Genomic DNA, 16,104 nt, shown 5'->3' with positions numbered 1-16,104 from the left:
CTGTTAAACTGTGTACGATTTCATTAGGTTGTAATAAATGACCCATCCTTTCTGAACTTACCTCACCAAGACAAATATAATAGCATTACAGCTCTAACAATTTCAACAAGTTTTATTTTGATTCAGTACATTTGACCTAAATACAACTATAAATGTGTGGTTTTGGAACAAAGATCTTGCTTTTAGCACAGTGTTCCTCATCGCATGCGGCTCACTGACTCTTGACTTGCGGCTCGTGAAGCAGCCACTGGCTTTCTGAAAATGCTATCTAAACATGTCATAATGATCCTCAACGGTGCAGTTCTCTCCACAAACAAGAGCTGCAGGCTGCTTGAAAAACTTTTCTGTCCTAACGGCCCTAACTGACCCTGTCAGAGTTGCCAGTTTTGGCTGATTTCTGCACCGAACTCCACCAAAGAGCTGCTCCGTCGGTAGCTCCGTATATATATTGAAAAAGAAACACCTGCATTCTGGAGGCATTATTGTATTTTCACCATATACTGTTGCAGAAGAACGGCATTACTCCGTGCAATATTTAGGATAACCATTCCTTGCTAAAAAGCTGAATGTTAATGATTTCCAACGTAGCGAGTTACATAGCGTGGGAACCATAGACTGTATATAAAAAGATGGATGGAGCCTCCGTGACGTCACCCGTAAGTTTCTAAAGAGCTGAATTGAAGCTCGTTGGGCAGTTCCTACCATCGCCATCTTGGCAGGGGCATACAAATATGCCTGGAAAATACAAATATGGGCAAAGAGGTGGAGCTGAGAGGGGGGCTGTGAGCGTCATGGTGGATGATTGACATCAAGCGAACTCCGAGCTGCCTGTAGCTAAGAGCTAACCGAGCTAACCCGGAGATAACGGGAGCTACCCAGCTAACGGAGATAAGTGGGCTAAAGCAAAGTCACGTTGTTAACCGGCTAAAAATCGCGGTTGTTCTACGTTCTTCTGACTTGAAGCCTGAGGCCAGGTACCTGTCAATCAAAAGGACACACCCCTAAATATGCCGAACTTCGAGATTAAATTACTCCCCCCACAGTTGTCATGAAGGTAAACCTGACCTATTAAAGCTAAAATGGATTTTTGAACCAGGCTGTAAACATGTTTATTTCTGCTGTGAAGTTGGCTTTTTTAACATGGGAGTTTATGGGTATTTGCTCTGTTTTGCAGCCCCTAGTGGATGAAGGGAGAACTGCAGTTTTATGCACTTCCGCATAGGCTTCACTTTTAACTGCCAGTTTCATATACGGTCTATGGTGGGAACACTTTTTTTGGGGGGTGGCAGCTCTCCTCTTGTCTTAGTATATTGAGTGCAGCTCTTGTTGAATTAACAGTGAGGATCACGGTTTAGTGTAACAAAAAATGTCGCATTTTAACATTCAAGGCATTTATTTCTTTTAAAACATGTCCGAAGCATGTCATCAAACACATCTGCGCTAGTTTGACTAGTGTGGTATCGGTACACTTTTATTAATACTAAGTACATACACATGCTTGGCATTGACCTGATACCGATACTGGTATCGGTATCGGTGCATCCTTAGTTTTAATACATAATGATTTACAAAGTTGGGCCGCAACCAACTACTTTTAATGATTATTCAGTCAGTGTGATAACAGAAAAAGATGTTGTTTATCATCTGCAATGACATGAAAAAGTATTTTTAAAAAAACAAATTTCTGTGTTTGGCTGGCAGCTAATGTGTTGCTTTCAATTTGATGTATTGTGTTGCTTTTCTAGTAGTTCACACGCTGCAGAAAATGCATGACATTCACATTGGCTGGAGTACCACAGGCTCGTCCTTGGGTCCTGATATCAGTACAACATCAGTATTGAGTGTAAAGACTGACATGACCTAAAAGTGAGAACAGCCCTGCAGGCAACACGTGCCTTTTACATTCACTGTTATAAACTACAGCTGGGTGAGCTCCTGCCTCACAATCAAACAATCCCCCACAATTACTACATAATAAAAAAGAACTTTCTAACCACCTGAAATGTGTTTATATAGATACAGAAAAAGACTGCTGTCATGACCATATGAGTGTATTTAGAACACACACAATAAGCCGTAATTACAAAGCATAAACAATCACTCTCCATCTTTCATCTGCCCTGTTTTTCCCTCAAATTATGACAGCTTAGGAATTTTTGGGGATTCTCACACACCATCAGAGCATGAGCGAAAAAAAAACAAAAAAAAAACACAGGCTGCTGTCTGCAAACAAAACATTCATCTTGTGAATCAGTCCTAGCCCCACCACTCCGGTTCCCTGCAGACACAGCTGCAAAACCAACTGGTCAAACTACGGCTTCGCATCAGATAGCAGCCACAGCAGTGAGACAAGAAGTCATTATCAGACAAGTCCCAGAGGAAGTCTGGATGAGGGTTAGGTAGAGGGTGAGGGGGTGTGGGGAAAAAACAAGCAGCAGTAATGTAAATATACCACTATAGAAATACTTGGAATGGATATCAAGCACAAACATCTCTGTGCGGTTGCAGTAGTACTGGAGCTGGTCCATCCATTCACTGGGGAATGTCACTGCAGAAGCAAAAGCAACAACCAGAGTGGTAGTTATATCCCCCAGCATGGAAACTGTCCACATGTAAGCGGACTCTTATATATATATATATATATATATATATATATATATATATATATATATATATATATATATATATATATATATATATAAAAATAAAAAGACCTTATAGAATCTCATCAAGTTTATTTCTGGTTAGAGACATGCAGTCAGTAAGCCATGTTGAAATATAAACTGGCAAAGGAGGTCTGATTCAGAGCAAAGATTAAAAGGGTGGAGAGGGAACACCAGCCACACTTCAGCAGTAAAATGCATAGAACAAAAGCGCTTAAGGGGAAATTATAGTGTTTTATTTTAGACTGCGATGAGACGTGTAGAAGTGCCACTACATGCCTGGAAATAAGCACAAACACCTACTCATCAAGGTGCTCAGCCCAAAGCATGAACGAGGAGGAGAAAAAAAAAAAGATTATAATCGCGATTATAATGAGAATATAATCGCTCAAAAAGTTCCTGCAAAGTACAGACATTACCCTCTAGTTGCATATTGCGTATTTCCCCCAAGAGGTAGTTCTGATTTACAGACAAAATTACAAGAATATAAAAATTCATGCAGTTCTGTCCCTGTAAGTATAACTTCATTTCCAGTAGTCATAAACTCTTCTGCTATAAAGTCGAAAAAATAATAAAATACAGCCCACCAAACAAGGCCTCCGTGGGCTCCTTCAGTGAAAACATTAAGGAAGAAGAAATTGAGTCTGGAAAGAGCCAAAAAAAAAAAAAAAAAAAAAAAAAAAAAGAGATATTACATGAAATGAGAAGGTAAGGGTGGGGAAAAAAAACCCAACATTCTTGTTTTCAGCTACTTCTCATTCACGCGCATAATGCATTTTCACACCTTGAGAAACTCATAACACCCCATAATAACCCAACAGCTGAGGTGCTCCGACTGTTTTTACAGGCTAGCCTGCAAGGCTACAAACTATGCTCTATTTCAAGTAGATATCAAGGCAAAAAACTTCATTTGGTAGCTGCTTACCTTGGCCAAAGTGGCTCAGGTGAGGGTCTAGACTGGGCGAGCGGGGGTCTGCCAAATCCTCGCTCCCTCCATCTGCAGACGAGGAGTGGAAAGAGAAAGACAGGGAGTTAGATCGGGGGTGGCGAGGCGAGGAGTTGTTAGCCAGGAGCAAGGCCAGCTCTTCCTCTCCTATCAGCCAGGTGTGGGACCGGAGGACACCCAGCAGGCTACTCACACACAGACCCTCAACACCCTTCCTCCTCGGGCCCATGTGGCCCCTTATTGTGGCGAAGTGGAACCGCGTTGCCATGCTCCACTTTTTTCTCCTCCCCATGTTTAGACTAAACAGTCAGCGAGCCTCTATCTGTAGGCTGGGTCTGCCTATGCAGATAAAATAGTTGACATTACAGCCATCGTTGCTTGCAGTAGAGCCACAGTGGAAGAGCCAACTGGGCTCTACGGTTCACTCAGTGGTGACTAGCTGCAAAACTGAGGGCGTTTCCCAGGATAAATTCACATAAGGCTAATGATATGTGGATCAATTACGCCCAAGGGAGTAGGCAGGCAGAGTTAGCCAAAATGGATGGAACAGAATAAAAAGAGGTGGGGGCCGGCATCAATGGGCGCCACAGTGAGTGTCACCAGGGGATTGTTTCATAAGCCTGCTCAAGTGCAGATGGATCTTACTGTAAAGCACAACAGGCTAGCAGAGGAGGTGTGGAGCGAGTGATGCCTCCTCAGATCCCAGAAGAATTATTTCAGCTATTATTAACATGAAAACTCAGCACCTGGAAAAAAAAAAAAACTGGCCTAAAAATAATAGATTATGCAGACTGATCAAAGATTGTTGCATTAGGTTTAAAAAAAAAAAAAAGAGGCAAGGGGGGTTTTGTCACAAAAGCATTTAAATTTGTTTATTTTAGCAATCCCCGCATTGTCTTTCCATCACAAAGCTCACTATCAGCACAACAGCTACTCAAGCTTTATCTCTCCCATCACACATTCACACACTGTGAGCCAGTACCCACACAGCAGGCTAGATTAGCTTGCTGGTGGAAAGATCAAGCTTGTCGATGGACAGATAGAATAAGCTGTGGGGCATAACTGTGTGAAAACTGGGCCTGCCTGAGACTGACTGATGATGGGATTTCTCCACACAGGATATTTCATCTTTAACTTCCTCACATTAACCAGTATATAAAAACAAATATCTGGCATATTTAGGAAAAAACAAAACAAAACAAAAACATACACTGATGCTGCTAAGTCCTTCTCTTTTTGCTTGCTCTGAATCCTTCAACTTTTACATGCTTCCCTTCTCCAACGCACCTGAATCCCTCATCGGCTTGCCATTCGTCTGCTAATGAGCCATTCACTTGATTCAGGTTGTTTGATGAAGGGACGCATCCAAAAGTAGCAGGATAGCAGATCTCGGGGACCAGACTTGGTCACTCCTGTTCTCCACCAACGAAGCCACTATAAATAGCTTCTCACCTTGTACACCTCACGAGTCGAATCGCCCAGTAAATCAATGCAGTGGAAATCAATACCGGCCTTGAAGATGACGTGCGTTAGCTATGAACTTTACATGCACAGTCAGGTGTGAAGACGTACACCTCCTTGCACATTTAGATGTGTGAAATGGTAAGCAGGAAGCTCAGTCACAATAGACTCTGCACGCTTGTTCCTGCTGCGCATTTGATAAGCACCTACAGCGACGACTCGAGACACATTCAGCTGCTTAAACTTTCATCTTCGAGACATGAATGAATAACAACCCTTATCCTACACGAATGATCATACAGTGGAATTTCTAAGAGGAATCAGGATTTTTATGCATATTGCATGAAAAAACTGCAGGTTTTGCAGGAAATTATACAAATATCAATCAAATTTGGGGATCTCCAACCCTTAGAATGACTAATAGATATTAAACACACATTTTAAGTTGTTACTGAGGTTTGGGGAGATCATTTTTGCAGATTGCTCTCCAGTGATCACAGCACAGCATCCTGCTACACAGATCAATGGCTTATTAAGCAGGGACCATCAAAGGGGAGGGGCTGTTGCTGACAAAAGCTGGAGGAATGTTTTTATTCCAGCTGTAGAGACAGAAGCACTGGACACCACTCCCTACACAGCATGCATCAACCACTCCTGAGAATGAAACTAAGAGCATCTCGGTGTTTGTTGAAGTTGGAACACATTGCTGTGTGTGTGTAGAAGGTAAAAGACCACCTCCACATCTGAAGAAATAACAGGGAACACACTTTATTGGGAAGTTTTTACAGCTGTACCGCTACGGTGCTGCGTCAGGATGTCAGCGGAACAAGCCGATTTTGCAACCAGAGAAAGAGTCGTCATGAGAAAAGTCACTGCGACATCTGATCATAGTCTCAGCTTGGCGAGAGAGTCTACAGTCATCATCGTACAGGGTGACTTTGATGAACCGGCCGGCGTCCGCAGTTCAATGTGACCCCCTGCTGGAAAACGAGTTTTTTTTTTTTACTGATGGGAACTCTAAACTTATGGTTCTTTGAGATTGTCTTTCACAAAAAAAGAAAGCGCAACAAAAGACAGAGCTAAGTATGGTTCAACAAACCCTCAAGAGCTATTCCGAAAATAGATTTGACATTTTTTGTGACTGATCAGTCAATTTAGACACAAATAGAACCAGTAGACAAGCAGCAAAATACAAGTCCTCTAACGTAACAACAGCTGACAGGAAAGAGACCACAGACCTCAGATCCATTTCAGACATTAGGAGTCGAGAGAAACTGCGTCCTCCTGCTTAACGACTTCACTCCCTGACAGCTGGGTGATTCAGTTTCTGCCTCACCTCTTACGCTTGCTTATCGTCTCTGTGGGACCCTAACGTTACCGTTCCCAGTTTGTTGATCCCAAGTTTCCCACCAGGTAGGAAAGCAGTGCATTAACTAATCAGAAGCTCCTCTCTAAATCAACTGTCATCATTCATCAAAATAACAAGCAGTAGATTCACAAGCGGCGAATGTTGAGTGTCAGACAGCATTTGTCGACTACAAGAAGCACTTAAAAATCACTGAGATTGTGACTGCACCACCAGGGATTTGTGGTTTACAACACACATTGTCACAAGCGGAGGCAATGACCTCAAAACTTGGGTATTTTTGTTCATTTAAACTGAATGGGAAGACAACAAATTAAGATGGAGATCAATTAAATTCAGGTTCTGTGATCAGACCATTTTTCTCTATTAAATTGTGGATTAAAATTGAGTGTTTTGTGTTGTTTTTTTGTTTTTTTTTCACACTTAACTTCTAGATAAATATGTTTCCTATCTTTTTACTGCTATTAGAGTTAAATTTTTCCATCAGGGATTACTATCTCCCTAACAGAAAATGCAGAGCATACAGCATGGGTAGAGCCAGGAGGGAGGCCAGAGGGGCACTGACCCCTTAGATGCCCCTGGATGGTCACCAGCACACAGATTCAACATGGATCCTGATGACGCAAAAACTATGAAACCGTAAATTTCAGTCAGACACAACTGCAGCAATTGTATGTTCAATTTGAAGTCAAAAGATAAAACTGGTAAATAATTAGCTTTTTCTTTAAGTTTTTCAAGAACACAGGCTTCAAAAAATTGCTTGCAAATGACATTAAAATCTGGATAAAATCTCTAATTGTGGCCAAAAGTGAAGAAATGGTTGTCAAATGTATAAAGATCTTACAGAAAAACAGAAAAAAGGAGTGCATGGATGTTGGACAAACAATTAACAATCAAGTTTGACATTTATCTACACCAGAGAGACACATAAGAGTTTATATCTGGTTAATGTCTGCTGATTTTTATTTGCATGAAGAGTATTTGATATCTAAATGTTATCTGAGTGCCACTGAGACACCACCTTAAATATTATGAGAGAGGAGAGAAAGAGAAATTTGAGGAGAAACATTTGAAATGTTTTGCATTTTCAGGTGGATTTTTTCTTTTCTTTCTCTTAATATGTTTCGTAAAACCTATAAATTGGTCTGATGGTAAACCAATTATTCAACAGGTCTCCAACGAGATGGTCAAAATCTACTTTTCAGGAAAATGAAGAAAAGGTTTAATGTCAGACATTATATTTTTCTGATTAAATGAACCTTACTAGAGTTCCAAAATCCTATTAGACACTCCTTTCATGTGAGCTAAATGTTAAGCCAACTCAAATCCCCATAAATCTCATGTAGAAAGAGAAGGATCATGTGTGAGCTAGTATGATAGAACATCTTGACCTCTTTAATGCACAGTAGCCCAGACTCAAATAGAAAGCAGTGTGTACACCGCACATCAAAGCTAGTTTTCCTGTGCAAGCACAAGTACCACAGGCCGATTTCCAGAGAAATTCTGATAAGAAAAAGGTAAATACCACGCAGGGAACTGTTGTGTGCTGTAAAGAGCAACAACCTTTCTATCCATACTGCAAGTATTCATGTCAGCAAAAAGACACTAGTTTGCAATGACTCAAGAGTCCTTAATAATGAAATGCATCTTAGGGAAACACAAAGTTGAATTCATTTCTGTTTACAAAAAAGGCCATAGCCAAAGGTTGAGCAGATTCTATAGTAAGTGTGTGACCTGTGAAATGTCTGTTGAGCCAACTCTGATCCAGAGATTACAACCAGAAAAGCTGCACAAACTACTTCAGTGTTATCCACTGAGGATACTGCATGCTTTAAGATTCGGCAGACAATCAATAAGGACAGCATCATCACTAGTACAGTATGCCGTTCCTGCTGTCAATTAGAAATCAATTTCTGAAAGAAATCAAAGATTTTCCATTTTGGCTGTATTTAATCAGATGTCCAACAAGTAAAGCATCTTCATCAATTACATCTGCTCCGTCTTGACTTTACCACGGGCTTCATACGCATCAGCTTCAGTGTAAGCTAACATAAACCCATGCATCGTTTCCAAATGATAAGCACACACATCCACTATGAGACAACCTGTCAAGGGCCTCCTCTACTTCACTGCACTAACCCAGACCTGGACTACTGAAGGAAGTGGATGGTTCTGAAAGGGTTCTGATTAGGACACATTTTGATCTAAACACGCCAACACATACCGTATATGTATCCACACACAGCTGTAACACAGCAGAAACACAGATTTCACAGACAAAAAAAAAAGAATAAAACAAAATGTCTTTGTAGGATTTTCACTTTTACTCTCATTTCCATTTTCTTAAAGCTGTAGTAAATTGAGAACACCCCCATTTCTTTTGCTGAAGCTATTCCACACACAATTATGCAGAAGTCAGATTAGAGTTTTGCTGTGAAATAAAATCCTTTTTGGGTTTGACATAAACATCGATGAAAGCCCACCTCTGGTCTGGAATAAGCTATTCAGAAAATTGCTTCGACAAATTAAAGAGAGAAATGATAAGCAAAACAGAGCAGATTGGCAGTGTCTAAACAATGGAGACAAAAATACACAAATCAAACACCAGCAGCCAGACACAGCAGCAACTCTTCCACAACAGAAAAATGTAATTAGTAATGGCCAACAATTTGTGTTTATGTAGGAATTTAAAAAGAAAAAAAAAAGGTTTGATTAGCTCAATTTTGACAGCAGGTAATTTAAATTGTTTGCAGGCAATTGATTAAGGGAAAATGTCAGTGTCTTTCTCATCACAGCACCAGTGTGTGGAGATTTGCTGCTTTTCTCCATCATGCAGCCACTGGAGAAATTATGGAACCATCACACATCCTGCTGAACATTTCGGCTCTTTGAAATGTACCTAAAAACATTTCTAAAATCACCTCCTTTGACATTCTTTGTGGCATGAATTTCAATGATGAAAACCAATATTATTTATTAATCACATTCTAACTTTCTTGCATAGCAACTGGCTGGTCGGCTTTGCAGGTCGGAGTCTTGTTGTTGACCATTTTCCTCCAGTTTCCACCATAAATTTTCCATTAAATTGAGAACTGGACTATTTGCTAGCATTGCCATTAAATTTTTTTTTCTCCCACTGAAGAAAAGTTTGAATGCTATTTCCCTTAAGGCAAGATGCATTATCGTCTTGCAAAATGACCTCGGCATCACCTATTCAACTTTCGGCTGATGGAAATAGAATAAATCAAAATGTCTGAAGATGTAATCGGCCATCTGCGTTGGTCCTTTATTTGACAACAACTCAACATTATAAGTAATTGTAGAAACTTGCTTGTTTATTTCAGAAAGTTATTTTTTTTAAAAGTTTCACTGCTGAATTTGGGCCAATTTTCCCACTGATGCGTCCCCAATAATGGCTAATCCGGCATCCTGTCTCTCCTCTGAGCTCTCTCCAGTTTGTAAAAGTCAATCCAATGTAGCTCCAGAAATGTGCATAATGCTACCTGCTTCTCTTTAGCCCAACAAATACTTTTCTCTTTTTTTTAGATGTAAATTGTTTATTAGCTGTTTTTTTTGTTGTTGTTGTTTATTAGTTTATTTGTCAGGGACCCCATGTGTAAAAATGTTATCAAAAGATGCCTTGCACCAGATTTAGCCTTAGCTAGTTTCCATCTGCAGTCCCTGGTCGGACAAAGTCATACAATTTAAAAGCTATTTAAAAATCAACAACTGCTGCACTTACATACTATCAATTTACATTTCTCCAGACGCTCAACATAAAAAACATAAACATATATACTTCTACATCATACATACATATACGCATATAGTATATACACACACAGTCATATAATCTTAGTGCTGACACTGTTAGTTGTCTATTAGCTCCTTTCTAGCATTCAGAAAGAAGTCCTACAGATCTGTGGGAGTTTGTTCCATTCTTTGATGGCCTTAAATGAGAAGGCTGTCTGCGCGAATGTTGAGTTATGTCTGGGAAGTCAGCAGTCATTATGGCTTATGGACAGTGTGGTCCTGCTTGTTCATTCAGAGCAACGTTGGACAAATGGCACCAAATTGTTCAAGACTGACCTTGCATTAGAATGAAAAATTAAACTATCAAAGTTTGATATTTTATATTTTCCCAGGATATAACAACGATGGTACAACACTGTTTTTTTTTTTTTTTTAATCCAACACTTTTACTGCTTGATTACACAGTAATTTTAATGGTTTTATAGTTGTGTCAGTTGGTTCAATTCATCTTTATTTGTATAGTGCCACTTTACAACAATGTTGTCACAGGGCACTTTACATACACAAATTAACATACACATCATTTCAAGCCAATTCATTCATATCCTATAATTGAAATAGAAACCAACTGATTGCATCGAGTCATGACTTCGATCCAATCCCCCATCCTGAGCATGCACGAGGTGACAGTGGGAAGGAAAAAAGTCCCCTTTAATAGGAATAAAACCTCCGACAGAACCCGGCTCTGGGAGGGCAGCCATCTGCCTCGACTGGTTGAGACAGGAAAGACAGATTTGGTTGTGACCAATATGATAGTTATGAGAGCATGATAGTTTTTTGTTTGTTTTTTTTTTTTTTTAGAAAAATCCAACGTTCTTCAGTTGGTTTCTTACAGTTTTTGCATAAGTATTGACATCCATTTAATCTAATTTTTTAATAGAAAGTTTTCAAAGCTTTGAGTTATCCATATTCACACTTTCACATCTTCCTCAGTCAACCTGTATGTTTCCCTTTTTAAAATTGTCCCATTTTGTTTGTACTTGTTAATAGTACTTCTGGGTGCATCCACCATGTTGCATTCAAGGTTTAATTACATAATAGAAGTTATGCATTGCTGTTTTCAGACACTACAGCTTGAGGTCTGCAAGTAACCTCTTTAAGCCTACTCATTCGTATATTTAGACTTGTGCTCCTGCACAAGTTACAGGTCTTTTTTTTCCCTCCACAACAATTTTATTGATATGTTTTGAGTTATCTTTTTGTTTGTTTGTTTGTTTTTAAAAGCTAAAACACTTTTCAGCTGTGGTGATCCTATGAATTTTGCAAGAGATGTAAAACTAAAATCTTTATAAATAAGGGCAAATTAAACTAAATGTAGTTTACAGTATAACAAAAATGAATTTAAAAAAAAAAACAACGCACATTTGCGAGAAATTTGAAAGTGAACATTTGCTATGGGACCATTTCTAAAGTAGGGTTGACGGTGAAAGTAAAGAACTGCCTGTATTATCCACAGTGACAGACTAAAAGACAATCCTGTCAAGTCTTAAGCACTTTGATATTGAAGGAGGACAGACTGAAGCAGTTATGAAGACTCCCAGGAGAGGAAATACAGCGTTATAGACCATTGTTGTTGAGAGTCTATGTGGACACTGTAATGCAGGGCGGCTGAGAAGAATAGTAAGGAGGTAGAGAGGGAGGGCTGATAGTTTCATAAGCCGTTAACTGTTTTTAGGACAATGCCCATATCAGCTTTGATTTAATGTGTGTATCGTAGTCATACAAGCGAGAAAACAAGGCAGTCGGCATAGAAGCAAGCAAAGAAGCTGCTGCGTGGGAAGTAGACACTTGAATGCTTCAAATGCCCACGTCCTGCTGATGGTAACTTACAGTCCCAATCCAAAAACACAGTCTAAATCCTGAACACACAAATGGGATTTGAGGGGACTGAATTTCATTCGTCTTAAGTATCAGTCCAAGGTTGTGTCTTTGCCCTAATTTAGGAAAAATGCCTCTTCAAAATGACAAAGCTTTAACACAGAGAATCTAACTTCTGACATAACAGCCTTGCAAATAATGGATACATCTGTTTGTCATTGTTTCTGTGGCTCGTTTGTTGTTTCTGCTTTATGGTTTTACCAGCCAAAAGCAAACTGTAAATCAGCAGCATCTTCCAATTTACCAAGCAAAAGCAGATGCAATAAAAGAATAAACTTCCTTATATTCCAGTAATGCCCAAAGCACAACATGGTTATCTTTGTTTGTCCTGTCGGTACATAAATGCTGATTACCCAGGGGCTCAAATAAAACTAATTCTAATGCAGATTTTTTGTTTTTTTAAAGCTCGTATTATTGCATTCTCAGTATTATAGCATACCATGCATTACCTGCATCCCATGTACTACCTGTTCCTAGATACAATACTTGGCTTAAGTTGGTTGGTTTTGATGTCAAATCTGAACAAGCTGAAACTTGAAGTCATTATTAAACAATCTAAAGGTCCAGGTCCAGTTTATCTTTCAAGATTAATTGATTTCACTGTCACATTTATTTATCTTTCACAATGAATATTAATATAGGATCAATTACAATTAATTCAAAAGATACAAACATGTTTGGCAAAACTAATTAAATGAAAGAGAAATGTCAAATTTCACAGTAACATAGATGAAGGTATTCTGAGCCTTATTTAATTCTGAATGACTTAATAACAACAGCTGGTTGACACTGATTCACAATGAACATCAGAGACTGCGTAGATCTGCTCAGCCACTATGTCAGCCTTTGTTTCGTGAACTGCTGCTTTCAATTTCGTCATTTAGCCTTCAGAATCTTCCACAGATGTGTAAGGGATGGATTTGACAACACGCCCAAGGATACAGCATCCGCCTGTTGCACAAGGCAGCAAAGCTTCTACTCTGCTACTTTATAATGCCGTGAAAAGTTATATAAGATCATCCCTTCCGCACAGCTGGCATGATGAAGGTAGAAGGTAGCATGACACTGAAATGATTTCATAAAAAAGGATTGTAAACATGTTTATTTCTGCTACAAAGCTGAGCATTTTAACATTTGGGTTTGTGGGCATTCACATGCTTTCATGATAATAAAAGGTGCATCTCGCCGAGTTGCGTGCTGGAGCATAGCGGATTATAAGGACTGTCCTTTCATTACTTCTGCTTTCTGACATTATTGCCTGGTTCATTTTTATTTTGCTTGTCTAAAACTGGACAGGTTTACGGGAAAAGAGAGGAGATCTAGAAAGAAACGGAGAAAGAAGATGGGTCTTCAACAGGAGACAGATCTGCTATTAAGGAAGTATTTAGCAAAAATGTGATCCCCTCTAAACTCTGTCCGCAATACACTAAAGTCAAAGACAGTTACTATATTGACAAGATAAGTTTTATTCATAAGACTTGTTGGAAATGTTCTGGCTTCGACAGGACAAATATCTTCAGCAGCTACGTTTTCTTTGCATTTTTCCGCAAAATATAAGCGATATTTGTATGTTTCAGCAAACAGCAATTGTGATTTGCAAGTGTTTCAACTGAGCAGTGTTTGGTGCTTTTGCCTTAAGCCTCAGGAATTGTGGCTTAAGCAAGGTAGCCATATAGCCTTATTTTGGGGTTTTTCTGTTGGGGCTTTTTGAAGCTTGTCTCCCTTATTTTCTTTTCTAAAACTCTGAAATTTGCCATTTGTTCCACACAGCGTCATCTTTACTTGAAATTAACTGGTCACGACCCCTTACATCACATCCTGGGACACATAAATTTAAGTGTTTCCATTACACTTTTGTGATAAATTTCTGTATAGAAACGTCTGAAAAACCACCTCATGAGAGCAAAAAAACTTTTTAGCAATATTTGAGACTTTTTTTTTTTTTTAAAGAAATGTAGTAATTTCAATTTGCATTTTTTATTGCAATATTTGTTTTTGCAGAATTTAGAATCTAAGTTCTAAACACACTTAGTATTTCATTGTGAAGACAAAAATAGATTTAGTCAAGATTTTTTTTTTTTTTTTTTTTACAAAGTCTTGCAAAAATCAAAGGAAATTGTGTTCAGTTTATAAATACATCAATATTTGATCTGTCTTAATGAATAAATAAGATTTGCTTTTTTTTAAAAAAAAGATGGATTTTCATGTTTTTTCAGGTTACACCTTCAAATACCTGTACAGAGGTGTATTTGCTCAAAGCATAACATGTAATCCTCTAAAACATAAAACCAAAAACATTCCCTTGGCTTGACAGGATACTATTTCTCCCTCCTACCATAAAGAAAAGCCCAGAGCATCTGACCCTGACCACGGAGGTACTGTATAACTGGAGGACAGCAAACAGCACGGTAGTGGCGCTGGGCCAGAGAGGTGACGCATATGTGAGTGGCTGAGTGCGTCAGGCTCTGGCTGACAGCACCACGACTCAGCAGTGTCCTGGATGGATGGATGGAGGTGTTATGATGGAGGAAGCGGGAGGAAAAAGAGTTTGTGCTTGTAATGAAGCGAGTGAATCAAAAAAAAAAAAGAGAGCGATATGCCCCGACTCCCACACTGCCATCAGATACTGAAAAAAGCTATGTCGCAGTACTGAGTGGGTGGGCTTCGTTTAAAAGACATAAAAATAAAACCTAGTGAATAAGAGTCTGGAAAAAATGAGAGAGGGCACATCAAGCATCTCCTACCTTCAGTCTGACACACCACTGGGGTTACATCACAGAGCAGAGAAGTGGAAAGCATGCAGCAAAAAATAGCCAAATGGAAGTTAGAAGAATCCAGCTTTGGATGCTTTGAGAATCACAAGGAAGGAAGTGCAAGCAAAGAAATAAAAAACATTTATCGTACCTAGTCTGTCTTCAAGCAAATCTCCAGTTTCTATGAGTGTTTCATTTCTGATCAGACGCAGAGGCGTCACAAACTGTAACTGGATCATTACTCTAATTTTCTTTTTTGTGGTCTCTCCATCAGTCAGCCATAAACTGGCAGATTGAACCACTTTGTTTTATATTTAATCATTCAGTTTAGAAAATACCAGCTGATGCTAATCAGCCATGATTTTGGTGGCTTCTTGTGCGTTATCTCGATGACTGACATACATATTCAATACAAAAATAATAAGCTAAAGCTTTTTTCAAATGACATTTTATTGACAGTCAGCAGAAACCATAGAGCTCTGCAAGCTTGTTGCAATTTGAATTGGAAGACATTTCGCCACATTTGAATTTCTCTCAGGTACCACTGAGACCAAGTTTCGTAGGACTTTGAGGTCTGTTTGGGATCATTGTCCTGTTGGAAGGTCCAAAGACGACCAAGCTTCAGCTTCCTCACAGACAGCATCAGATTTTCTCTCGGGATTTCCTGATGCTTGATTCGATCCATCTTGCCCTCCACAACTGTGGTTTTCCAGTTCCAGAGGAAGAAAAGCAGCCCAGAGCATCACTGATCCATCACCATGCTTCACTGTAGGCAAGGTGTTCTTTTCAGCATATGCTTAACTCCTCCTCCAGACATACCGCTGATCCACAGGCCCGCACATATATACATATATATACATATATATATGTATATATATACATATATATATATACATATATACATATATATATATACATATATACATATATATATATGTATATATATACATATATACATATATATATATACATATATACATATATATATATACATATATACATATATATATATACATATATACATATATATATATACATATATACATATATATATATGTATATATATGTATATATATACATATATACATATATATATGTATATATATACATATATACATATATATACATATATATATATACATATATATACATATATATATATATACATATATATACATATACATATATATACATATACATATATATACATATATATACATATAC

General features: G+C 38.6%; 1 protein-coding gene across 2 annotated transcripts in view; it reads right to left on the bottom strand.

The window, feature by feature from the left end:
- The window catches only part of tanc2b (tetratricopeptide repeat, ankyrin repeat and coiled-coil containing 2b), a gene marked incomplete at its 5' end in the record, with an annotated part of 177,678 nt that overhangs the window by 79,819 nt on the left and 81,755 nt on the right, over positions 1-16,104 (bottom strand). Inside the window, one exon of one of the 2 annotated variants that reach the window (XM_079261420.1) lies at positions 3,589-3,660. In XM_079261420.1, the coding sequence (XP_079117546.1) occupies positions 3,589-3,660 (72 nt within the window). Of the gene's footprint in view, positions 1-3,588; positions 3,902-16,104 lie in introns of those variants that run through there. The other variant, XM_079261419.1, reaches the window with a different exon arrangement.

This window comes from Telmatherina bonti (assembly GCF_933228915.1).
Source record: "Telmatherina bonti genome assembly, chromosome: 21".
Taxonomy (NCBI): domain Eukaryota; kingdom Metazoa; phylum Chordata; class Actinopteri; order Atheriniformes; family Telmatherinidae; genus Telmatherina; species Telmatherina bonti.
The sequence above is the reverse complement of the archived record's forward strand: the minus strand, read 5'-3'. Positions and strand labels throughout refer to the sequence as shown.